General features: G+C 38.5%; 2 protein-coding genes across 3 annotated transcripts in view; both read right to left on the bottom strand.

Moving 5' to 3' along the window:
- Positions 1-2,180, bottom strand: part of LOC119572280 — a 10,701-nt gene extending 8,521 nt beyond the window's left edge. For both annotated transcript variants that reach the window (XM_037919296.1, XM_037919295.1), the window contains exons 1-2: positions 2,080-2,180; positions 320-409 (exon numbers count right to left, since the gene is read on the bottom strand). In XM_037919296.1, coding sequence (XP_037775224.1) covers positions 320-389 — 70 coding nt within the window. In that variant the 5' untranslated portion in view covers positions 390-409; positions 2,080-2,180. The remainder of the gene's footprint in view (positions 1-319; positions 410-2,079) is intronic.
- A 6,164-nt stretch (positions 2,181-8,344) lies between these two features.
- Positions 8,345-11,720, bottom strand: LOC119572281. The gene is made up of 6 exons (XM_037919299.1): positions 11,595-11,720; positions 10,031-10,120; positions 9,360-9,461; positions 9,001-9,149; positions 8,669-8,809; positions 8,345-8,492 (listed from the first exon to the last, which is right to left on the bottom strand). The coding sequence occupies exons 2-6, from the start codon at positions 10,098-10,100 to the stop codon at positions 8,412-8,414; spliced, it is 543 nt and encodes a 180-aa protein (XP_037775227.1). The 5' UTR covers positions 10,101-10,120; positions 11,595-11,720; the 3' UTR covers positions 8,345-8,411.
- Positions 11,721-12,040: the final 320 nt, after the last annotated feature.

Here is a 12,040-nt window from a genome sequence, read left to right as displayed (position 1 = left end):
TTCATTATGCGTCAGTCAATGGCGAAAAATCCTAATTCTGCACAGAAAACTAAATGAAGTAATTTGCCTTCCATATAAAAGCAGTGATAATTAACTTCATGGATGACAACTGACCTCTGTGACTGATATGTGGCTCTCGTTGTCATGAAGAGCGGACGTTCAGTGGTCTTTGCACATGCATAAACAGAAGTAAGAGGCAGAAGAAACATGGATTTTGGATATGTTCTATGAAACTTCTTTAAAATGGCTTCGTCCTGTTCGTCTACAACGTATTAATATGCGTTGTGTTTGGAATCAGGGAAAGCTCTCGGGAACTTACCTCTTCCCCTGGAAGCCTGAACCGCCACCATGGCGGCCGCGAACGCGAGCAGCATCAACAGCTCCTTCATGATGACGATGGCGACTCACTCTGGAACAGTGTTAGTTATGGCTAGTTATTGTTAAACATTGTTTCTTTTCCATATATCTATGTATCTTTATATATAGCTACCCATCTAGCTATGTGTACATTTTAGAACCTATGCAGCTGCCTACATAGGATATATCTATTCTCAAAATAAAAATAAACATGTATAAATAGGCATATGCATATACATGTATATACATATACACACATTATATATAAATATATAAATATATATATATATATATATATATATATATATATAAGAATATATATACAAAAATGTATATACATATATACACAGATAGGTAAGAGTACACACTCACACACACACACACACATATATATATACACATACATATGATAGACATACACATAGATATATGTGTAATATATATATATATATATATATATATATAATATATATATATATATATATATATATATATATATCATCATCATCATCATCATCAAGGGGCTAACGCCGACAGGGGCGCATGGCCGCATCCACCCTTCGCTTCCAGCCACGAGGATCCCTCGAGGCGAGTCTCCAGGCAGGCCCACGGCCCATCTCTAATTCCTTGCGACAGGTCTCGTCGAGCTGCCCAAGCCATGATCTCCTAGGTCGTCCCACAGGTCTCCTCCACCCAGGGTTGTCTCGCAGAGAGACAACCTGGTGGACAGGATCGTCCACAGGGAGACGAGCTAGGTGGCCATACAGCCTGAGTTGGCGATCCCGGATTATGCAAGTAACAGGTCCCATGCCAGTCTCACGGTGTAACCGCCGGTTGGACCCGCGGTCCTGCCAACTGTACCCCATAATCCGGCGAAGGGACTTGTTACAAAAGGCATCAAGGCGAGACTCCAAGACGCTGGATAGCGTCCAGGTTTCGCTTCCATAGAGCAAAACTGGCAGTATCAAGGCCTTGAAGACACGCAGCTTGGTCCTTCTGCATAGGTACCGACATCTCCAAACGCTCTTGTTGATCAAGTTCATGGCTCCTGTTGCCAGACCAATCCGTCTACTGACTTCCTGGTCTGACAACCCAGAGATATGGACTACGCTACCAAGGTATGTAAAACTATACATTTTGATCGTCCTCGCCGCAAGCATGGATCGACTGAACGGGTTTCCCTAACAGGGGATATATATATATATATATATATATATATATTATATATATATATATATATATATATATATATGTATGTATATATATATACATACATATATACAATTACCTATCTACTCATATCTGAGTGATGTATATAATACAGATACATTTATATACACTAAATATACATGTGTATATACATACATACACACACACACACACACACACACACACATATATATATATATATATTATATATATATATATATATATATATATATATATATATATACACACACCATGTATATATACATATATTATACATATTACATATACATTATATATATATATATATATATATATATATATATATATTATATATATATATATAATATATGTACATATACACATATGTGCATATATATGTACATATGTATATGTACACATACACATATATATATATATATATATATATAACCTATACACACCTATATATATATATATATATATATATATACACATATACGTACACACGCATATATATAGACAACGGATACTCACAACCAAAAGTGACACTTGAACTTCTACAGGGTGTGAAGTCGTGTGGTGACTGGATGTTGAGTCGGCTTTTATATACAAAGCAGTGGCGTCTTTGCTGCTGTCTTGGTGACTCAGGTGTCACGGATGGGCAACACAGGCCAGCTTGTGGTGACGTCAATAAAACTGAAGTATTTGGATATATTATAAAAATTCTTTTGCTATTTACGCACCCTAGCTAAGAAATATTCATCTATACATGTACAGAGATATACTTGTGTATATTTATGTAGTATGCCCGCAGCACTCGTATACTGAATCTTCAATTAGCTCTTACGCCCTATCTCTGCCTTTCCCTCTTTTCTGTACGAATATACATAATTTAATACGTAAAATATAAATTTATATATATGTATATATAATTATATATGTATGCATGCATACACATATATACATATATACATATGTGTATAGATATATATTTGTCTATCTATCTATATCTAGCTATATATATTACCCACACTCGCTGTTATTTTATACTTTAATGAAAGAAAATTAAGGTGCTTTTCCTAGAAGCAAATATGATGGAACCTTTAAATAAAATGGAAAAAAGTATCTGACTACTCTCATTGTTAGTTATCCATCACTCTTCCTTTGCAAGGCAGTGGAAACTTTCAATTGTATTTCTTAGATTGAAACAAATTTCATTAATTTTCCTTTTACATCTGTACATCCATTATTCTTCCATAGAAAATGGTAGTAATATTGCTAGAAGGTTTTGCATCTTATCGTATCCGTCTAAGTTCACATACAGTCGAATATCACACAATAAGATGATTACAATGATCATGAGCGTTTGTTGATATAAGAATGCCAGTAATATGTCAACAACTCAAGATATACATTTTGAGTTTTTAAGATAAATCATACCGGCACAGGTTCATTTTGAAGATATTCAACCCACCAAAATTGTTACCATAGCGTTTTCAGAGACTCTCATTATTGACTTCAAATTTAATTCGTGTAGAATGAACATGTATATGATATCCTGCTAAATTGCACAGAAACATTATATGATCTTTACATATGAAGGGGCATATAATACGATTTGTGATTATACAAGCAGAATCCCTGAGGTATTCGCAAAATGTATTGCAGAATATCGCACTCTGATTGGCTGGCCTCAGTGTATCACTTTATATCAACTGGAGGCATACAAATGTAAAGATGATTCAACTGATTCCAATAATGTGCGTGTAAAGGGCAAACATATTTGAGGAAGTATTAAAGTGTATCAAAGTGTTAGGGGTTTCAGAGATGATACCAAAAAGGCCTTTTGTATCAACCTAGATGCTAACAAAGCGAAAGATGTTTCAAAAGGTTTCAATATAGTATGCATAAGGGGAAAACATGTTTAAGGATGTATCAGATTGTTAGGGTTTCCGGAGATGCTAAAAAAAGGGCCTTTAGAAAGCAGAGACACTAGATTTGTGGCCAGAGTCAGACAGAAGTGTGCCACAGAATTTAAAAGAACTCGTCCCTATTGACCATCATGGACCACTTTTTTAGTTCATTACAAAACTGAACGCGGTTCTGATTGCACACCTAAATCTATGCGACAGGCCCTGGGCAGACGACCCCTACGCTTTATTGCAATCTGTCCCAAAATATTTTTGAGAAACTAATGCGCCAATACTGATGTGCTTACAGTATATTTTTAGATACTATAATTATATACACATTCATATGCACACACACACACACACACACGAAGCACCATTGTTAATTATATACGAATTCATGATAGATGAAAGCAGAGGTTTCATTATGCTTAGAGATATGGCAAGTGAACATTACTTACTAGTACTAAAATTATTATAGCTAATATGAATAAAAACTTAAAAGAAACATTTTCACATATATTGATACACACTCATACTCATAGATGTTATAAACTGTCTCGCCTCATCCCACTCGCTCAAAAGCACCTCTTTCTATTCAACCATTCTAACATCTCATACGCAGTCTTTGGTTTAAAGCTACATACTCGTGAGAGGACACAAACGTTATTAGGGTTGGGATGGAATGGGAACTAAGAGACGTAGCCCAGTCGCTCATTTTTTAGAGTTTGCGTCTACCGTTGCGTATCTAAGGCTGCTGGAGCCTTACCTGATGGCCCCATGACCTTATTTTGGGAGGAGTCTCCTCAATAGACCTTTCACTCCTACTCCGTTTCTGGTAGAACAATTCACAAGAGGCAGTTTCAGCAATTGGGGACTGAGGGTTAAAGGAAGTGGCAGAGTGTGTGGGGTAAGAAGCACCAGAGGGCGAGGGTTGGTGGGAAGGAGGATGGGCTAGAACCGAAGCAAAGGATTTACCTGGCTGTGCAAACAGCACACGGGCACGTTGCTTTGCCTCTGGAAAACTAACTTTCTCCTTGCTTCTTATTACCAATACTTCTTTTTCAAATTTGTACATTTTACATTGCTTTGAAGAAGCTTCATGAGCTACTTTGCAGTGGTAACAGCATATTGGACCTGGACAGTTGTCATCTCCTTGATGACCTGTTGTACCACACTTTACACGTACTCTTGGTTGTCTAGTTTCCTTAAAACGGCAAGAGTTGGCTCCATGCCCATAACCCTGGCAGTGGAAGCATCACATAGGGTTGGGCACATATGGCTTTACTTTGAGGTGGTACCATGCCAACTTAACTGATTCTGGAAGGACTAACGTGTTAAAAGTTAGAAGGAGAGCTGGTGTCGACTGTTCCAAATCATCAACTTTCTTCCTAAAACGTTTTACTGTCACTACATTAAAATTCCCTAGTTCCTCTAACAGTTTCTCCTCAGAATACCTCATCAGGTCTCGGGAAAAGACAATTCCCTTACACTGATTGAGGGTTTTGTGAGAACATGAAACTTGAGGCCCAGGGATTTCGCATATCGCATGCAGACGGTCACTTGTTTGGTGACGAAACCTCAACTATCAGGCTACCATCTCGCTGTGGGGTGATGCGAGGATCACGTTGACATCCCTCAACTATTTTCCAATGTACTTCAAAATATCAAAATCCATGATTGATACACCATCAATGGTCTTCACTACTAGGTACTTACTATATGAAATACTTTCATATTTACCAGGTAAGATTTCCTTAATGGATTGAGGAGGACATTTCTCCTTCTTACCTGGTTTGGGAGACTGGGAACCATTGCGATTCCCATTCTTGCCCTTTGGAAGCTGGAAAGGTTCCACAGTGACATGTGATGTTCCAGAAGGAGTGGCCAGGGGATTGCGTAGGTCGTCAGGGAGAGAACTAGATCTTTGTAAATTTGGAGTACTCATACAAATTAGAATTCTTCATTTCCCCACCCCCCCACCCACCATGGAGTCCAACGAGGGGAAGCTATAGTTGGGCTCAAAATCTCCCAACAGCCACAGGGGTAATGAGGAAATATACGCAGCCACTGTTACAGTACTGATGGCAGTCGCGGGACCTATGCGCTGCCGACTGAATAGTACCTGCTTGACCCTACCCCATATTTGACCAGCCGATTGACTTGACCGGGCCTTGATCAAGCCACCCGTCTAACCAGAATAAAGGACCAAAGAGGTGTGTTACTAGCTGCAGGGCGCAGCGTGCAGCATTGCTCAACCTCCAGGACTCCTGTCTCCTGGTATTACGGGATGCCACGCACGGCAACACACGTGGGAGAGTTCTCCCTGGCCCAAGATGGAATGAACCAGGGGTGGTCACCATCCCCTCTCATAAGCCTTGGTGCACCAGGAAGCCATTTTGTCTCATCCCTCACTGGTGACCCCTCCAGTATGGGTAGCCCTCTGGTCTGGCTCACCAGATCATTGGGACCTCAAGCCCCCCCACCGCGGCAAGGCGGCTTCCGTTAGGGGGGACAGGGGGAATGAGGAAATATACGCAGCCACTATTACAGTACTGATGGCAGTCGCGGGACCTATGCGCTACTGACTAAATAGTACCTGCTTGACCCTAGCCATATTTGACCACCGATTGACTTGCTGGGGCCCTTTATCAAGCCCCGTCTAACCAGAATAGAGGACCAAAAAGTTATGTCACTAGCTGCAGGGCCAGCGTGCAGCATTGCTCAATCTCCAGGACTGTCTCCTGGTAATACGGGATGCCATGCACAGCAAACACATGTGGGAGAGCTCTCCCTGGTCCAAGATGGAATGAACCAGGGGTGGGTGCACCAACCCCTCTCATAGGCCTTGGTGCACCAGGAAGCATTTTGTCTCATCCCTCACTGGTGACCCTTACAGTATGGGTAGCCCTCTGGTTCAGTTCGCCAGATCATTGGGACCTTAAGCCCCCCACTGCGGCAAGGTGGCTTCCATTAGGGGGGAATCACAATGGGAGATTCTGAGATTTATGGGAATTCTGACACAGATTATTGGCCTCATAGCAAGCCTATATACCGGAACTAAAAGTGCTACAAAGTGTGGTAGGGGCCTGTCGAACTTTTTCCCTATTAATGCAGGGTGAGACAGGGCTGTGCCCCTTGCACCAACACTTTTCAACATCTGCATGGACTGGATACCTGGCAGAGCTACTATCCAAAGTCAGTGTGCAGCAACACTTGGCAATGTCAAAGGCTCCGACCTTGACATTGCCTTGTAACAAGTCTCTTCTTCGGATCATGGGGTACAGTTGGCAGGACACAGTGAGACTGGCATGAGACCTGTTACTTGCATAATCTGGGATCACCAGCTCAGGATATATGGGCACCTAGCTCGTTTCCCTGTGGATGACCCTGCCCATCAGGTTGTCTGTCTGCGAGACAATCCTGGGTGGAGGAGGCCCATGGGACGACCTAGGAGGTCATAGTTTGGGCAGCTCGACGAGACCTGCCGAGATGGGCCGAAGGCCTACCTTGAGACTCGCCATGAGGGCTCTCGTGGCTGGTAGCGATGGGTGGGTGCAGCCATGCGCCCCCGTCGGCGTTAGCCCCTTGGTCGTGACGATGATGATGACATATATATATATATATATATATATATATATATATATATATATATTATATATATATATATATTTCGAGAAGACATTTTTAAAGCCACGAATTCGCATATGTATATTTATATATATTTCGAGAAGCCACTAAGCCACGAATTTGCTATATATATTTTATATATATATATATATATATATATATATATACACATGCGAATTCCTGGCTATAATGGCTTCTCGAATCCTTTCAAAAGATATTATTAATTAAGAAAAAGATTATGTGAATCAGACAAAAAAATTTTATTCTCCATGCATCTCGAAATAATTTCTAGCTCTTTGTCTTTTGTATGAATGGATGACGGTAGATATGTTAAATATACCAAATATTAGACACATACCGCCTCACTGTTGAAAGCTGATAAATTTTCCATATTAATTTCCTGTGAAAATAAGAAAGAAGGAAAAAAACATGTATATGAAGGAAGACCTGACAGGAGACAGTCGTTGCTGAGCATTTATATGCGTTTCGAATACTGTTTTGTTGCTGCTATAATTTACTAGCAATATTTAGTCGTTAAAAGCTTTGATCCTCCACCAAAACTGTTACCTATTTCATTCACTTACTTATACAGAAAATGCATATACATGCGATATTAACGTCTGTTTTTTCCTTGAGGAACTGAAGGAACTTGTACCACAATGAAATCACGGAAAATTTATGCTGAATTAGAAAGCAGAGACAGCAGAATTGCAGCCAAGGTCAACACAAAGGTCTATGATATACCTCTTTGGTGTTAAATAGTAATTTCAAATCTGTACGTGGATCTGGTTGCCAACCCAAATCTATATGACAGGTCCTAGACCAAGGGCAGACGTTAATACTAAATAAATTCATGATAGATTAAAGCAGAGACTTCATTATACTTAGAGATATGTTTACTAGTGTCAAAAAGGACATTTCCACATATTGTGTTGATACTTACTCATCCTGATAGATACTATAAAATGTCTCGTATTTTGCTACCTCCTCAAAAACACCTTTTACTATTCAGTCTTTCTAACTTCTCATTTTTGGTTAAAAAGAAATCTCTTGGAGCAGGACAAAAATGTTATTATGGTTGAAGTGGAATGAAATTAAAAGACCTTAAATGTCAAATTATCTATGAAATCTGGCAGCAACAATTGCTTTCCTGAATATATTTCATCGTCGTAGTTATACTGTTGACATAGAGATATAGAAAAGAGATTAGATTCTGGATTCAAAATATTCCGAATCGAATCAGCATTTACAGGCTCAGTTATCAATTTGAAAGGATCGTCGATAGGATTTCCGGTAACCGTTGCTTTGCTCTTTCCGTGTTTATTGTTATGCTTCTTCAGATGATGGGCCAGTTCCGTCTTTACACACTTCTTTGAGGCACTTTATGAAATCGAAGACCAGCATCAACTACGGATAAAGAGAACGTAACCATTAGTGTAAACAATTTCGTTGTACTAAAATGCTTGTGAATAAAAATTTCTACACTGAGCTATTCTTATTCAGTTAGAAGAACATTTAAAGAAAAAGTTTCAGATCATAGTTGGCAGTTGATTATATGTTTCAGCTGAGTATGGAAGCCTTACGTTGGGTTCGCTCTCCTCGACTACACAAACGCCGTCCTCAATGGCAGTCAACATAGCCTCTGCTTGCGTAGTTTGCTCTGCTTCTTCTAATTTGGCGATCAAGTCTTCTGTGAACGTCGTCGCATCAAACAAACCATCATCCTTTTTATATATAAGAGAGAAATATGTTGAAGTACTAGTAAGGATTCAACCTTTGGTGACGCAAATGAATATATTAAGTTCTTTATGTCTATGCAGATGGTAAAATAAAAAAGTACATTAGTTACAGTGACCTGCTAACAAAACTTTACATTGGTGTAAGTTTAGATACAGAAAGAGCGAATCAAACTCACTGTGAGAAGGTCTTCCTTCTCGAAGATACACTCGGCTAGGGCTGTTTGATTTGCTTCAGAAAGACTTGAAATGAACCGCATCATATGAGGACTTCTCTTTCCTCTGTTACGCCCTCTGCGGCCACCGGGTCGTCGACCGCGTCCAGGCCCTTTGGGTATTTCATTTTTACTTCCTTTTACTTAATCCAGTGTTTAGCTTACATGCAGCATCACTTAACCTTATTCCACAGTTTATTAATTATGTTTACACATAGATGACTCCCAGGTGCCTAGTCACCAAAACATTGGACATTGCAAGTTTCCGGTGACATAGTTAATATTATCCCTGATATGTCAAATGTCATTGGCTAATTACTCACCTTCTAGATTAAAGACGATTCCATTTTCCTCCATACAACTTCCTATGATTTCCGTCATGTTTTCTTTATGCATCACATCGTGTATCAGCTCGTGGCATTCACCTGTTCAAGAGGATGATCCAAGTTTACTTTTCATGAAAATCTTTAGCAAATGAAACTGGTTTCAGTTTTATAGTTTTACAGTAGTTTCATAAGTTATGTAATACTAGTACACATCTTAGTTTATTATAGCTTGTTTATTTCTCACTAACTGATATAATCTTCATGTGAAGCAACTAGTATGAGAATTATAACGTTACTTACGGGTCTGTTAACGTGTAGTTAATAAAGTAAATACTTGAATGATGCCTTTCATTATTGCGTCAGTTAATGGCGAAAAATCTTAATTCTGAACAGAAAACTACATGAAGTAATTTGCCTTCCATATAAAAGCAGTGATAATTAACTTCATGGGATGACAACTGACCATTGTAACTGATATGTGGCTCTTATTGTCATGTAGAGCGGACGTTCAGTGGTCTTTGCACGTGCATAAACAGAAGTAAGAGGCAGAAGAAACATGGATTTTGGATATGTTCCATGAAACTTCTTTGAAATGGCTTCGTCCTGTTCGTCTACAACGTATTACTATGCGTTGTGTTTGGAATCAGGGAAAGCTCCTCGGGACTTACCTCTTCCCCTGGAAGCCTGAACCGCCACCATGGCGGCCGCGAGCGCGAGCAGCATCAACAGCTCCTTCATGATGACGATGGTGACTCACTCTGGAACAGTGTTAGTTATGGCTAGTTATTGTTAAACACTGTTTCTTTCCCATATATCTGTGTATCTTTATATATAGCTACCCATCTAGCTATGTGTACATTTTAGAACCTAGCCAGCTGCCTACATAGGATATATTTATTCTCTAAATAAAAATAAACATGTATAAATAGGCATATGCATATACATGTATATACATATACACATTATATATAAATATATAAATATATATATATATATATATATATATATATATATATATAAGAATATATATACAAAAATGTATATACACAGATAGTATAGTACACACTCATACACACACACACACACACACACACACACACACACACACACACACATATATATATATATATATATATATATATATATATATATATATACATATGAAAGACATACACATAGATATATGTGTAATATTATTATATATATTATATATATATATATATATATATATATATATATTATATATATATATGCACAATTACCTATCTACTCATATTCTTCTTTTAACGGTAGGTTCATGTCTGAGCCGCCGTGGTCACAGCATGATACTTAATTGTAGTTTTCATGTTGTAATGCTCTTGGAGTGAGTACGTGGTAGGGTCCCCAGTTCCTTTCCACGGAGAGTGCCGGTGTTACCTTTTTTAGGTAATCATTCTCTCTATTTTATCCGGGCTTGGGACCAGCACTTGACTTGGGCTGGTTTGGTCACCCAGTGGCTAGGTAGGCAATCGAGGTGAAGTTCCTTGCCCAAGGGAACAACGCGCCGGCCGGTGACTCGAACCCTCGAACTCAGATTGCCGTCGTGACAGTCTTGAGCTCGATGCTCCAGCCATTCGGCCACCGCGGCCTTGGCAATCATGGGCTTCCATGATTTTTCTTGGCAATTTAGAGCGGTGGTTTGCCATTGCCTTCCGCCCGTTTTTTTTTTTGTTTTTTTTTTTGAGTCACCATCTCTATTTACCCGGCACTGATTTGGGCTGGCTTGGCCACCCAGTGGCTAGGCAGGCAATCGAGGTGAAGTTCCATCGAACTCAGATTACCGTCGTGACAGTCCTGAGTCCGACGCTCCAACCATTCGGCCACCGCGTCCCCATATATATATATATATATATATATATATATATATATATATATATATATATATATATATACATGTATACATACATATATATATATATATATATATATATATATATATATATATAATATATATACATATATATATATTATACAATATATATATTCATATATATATATATATATATATATATATATATATATATATATATATATATATATATATATATATATATATATATATATATATGCACACACAAACATACACATATACACACATTTATACATATCTAACATATACATACATAAATTTAATATATATTTATATACACATATATACGTACACACGCATATATATACACAACGGATACTCACAACCAAAAGTGACACTGGAACTTCTACAGGGTGTGAAGTCGTGTGGTGACTGGATTTTGAGTCGGCTTTTATATACAAAGCAGTGGCGTTTTTGCTGCTGTGTCTTGGTGACTCAGGTGTCACGGATGGGCAACACAGGCCAGCTTGTGGTGACGTCAATAGAACTGAAGTATTGGGATATATTATAAAAACTCATTTGCTATTTACGCACCCTAGCTAAGAAATATTCATCTATACATGTACAGATATATACTTGTGTATATTTATGTAGTATGCCCGCAGCACTCGTATACTGAATCTTCAATCATCTCTTACGCCCTGTCTCTGCCTTTCCCTCTTTTCTGTACGAATATACGTAATTTAATACGCAAAATATAAATTTATATATATGTATATATAATTATATATGTATGCATGCATACACACATATACATATATACATATGT

The sequence above is a fragment of the Penaeus monodon genome, chromosome 4, assembly GCF_015228065.2.
Source record: "Penaeus monodon isolate SGIC_2016 chromosome 4, NSTDA_Pmon_1, whole genome shotgun sequence".
Taxonomy (NCBI): Eukaryota; Metazoa; Arthropoda; class Malacostraca; order Decapoda; family Penaeidae; genus Penaeus; species Penaeus monodon.
The sequence above is the reverse complement of the archived record's forward strand: the minus strand, read 5'-3'. Positions and strand labels throughout refer to the sequence as shown.

What these genes read in the sequence shown, in the direction of transcription:
- LOC119572281 (XM_037919299.1), bottom strand. Translation starts at nt 10,100, where the DNA reads ATGAAGGAGCTGTTGATGCTGCTCGCGCTCGCGGCCGCCATGGTGGCG. An exon ending in AGAAGGAAGACCTTCTCACA is followed by an intron (nt 8,810 to 9,000) that starts GTGAGTTTGATT and finishes ATATATAAAAAG; the next exon opens with GATGATGGTTTGTTTGATGC. An exon ending in TCGAGGAGAGCGAACCCAAC is followed by an intron (nt 8,493 to 8,668) that starts GTAAGGCTTCCA and finishes CTTTATCCGTAG; the next exon opens with TTGATGCTGGTCTTCGATTT.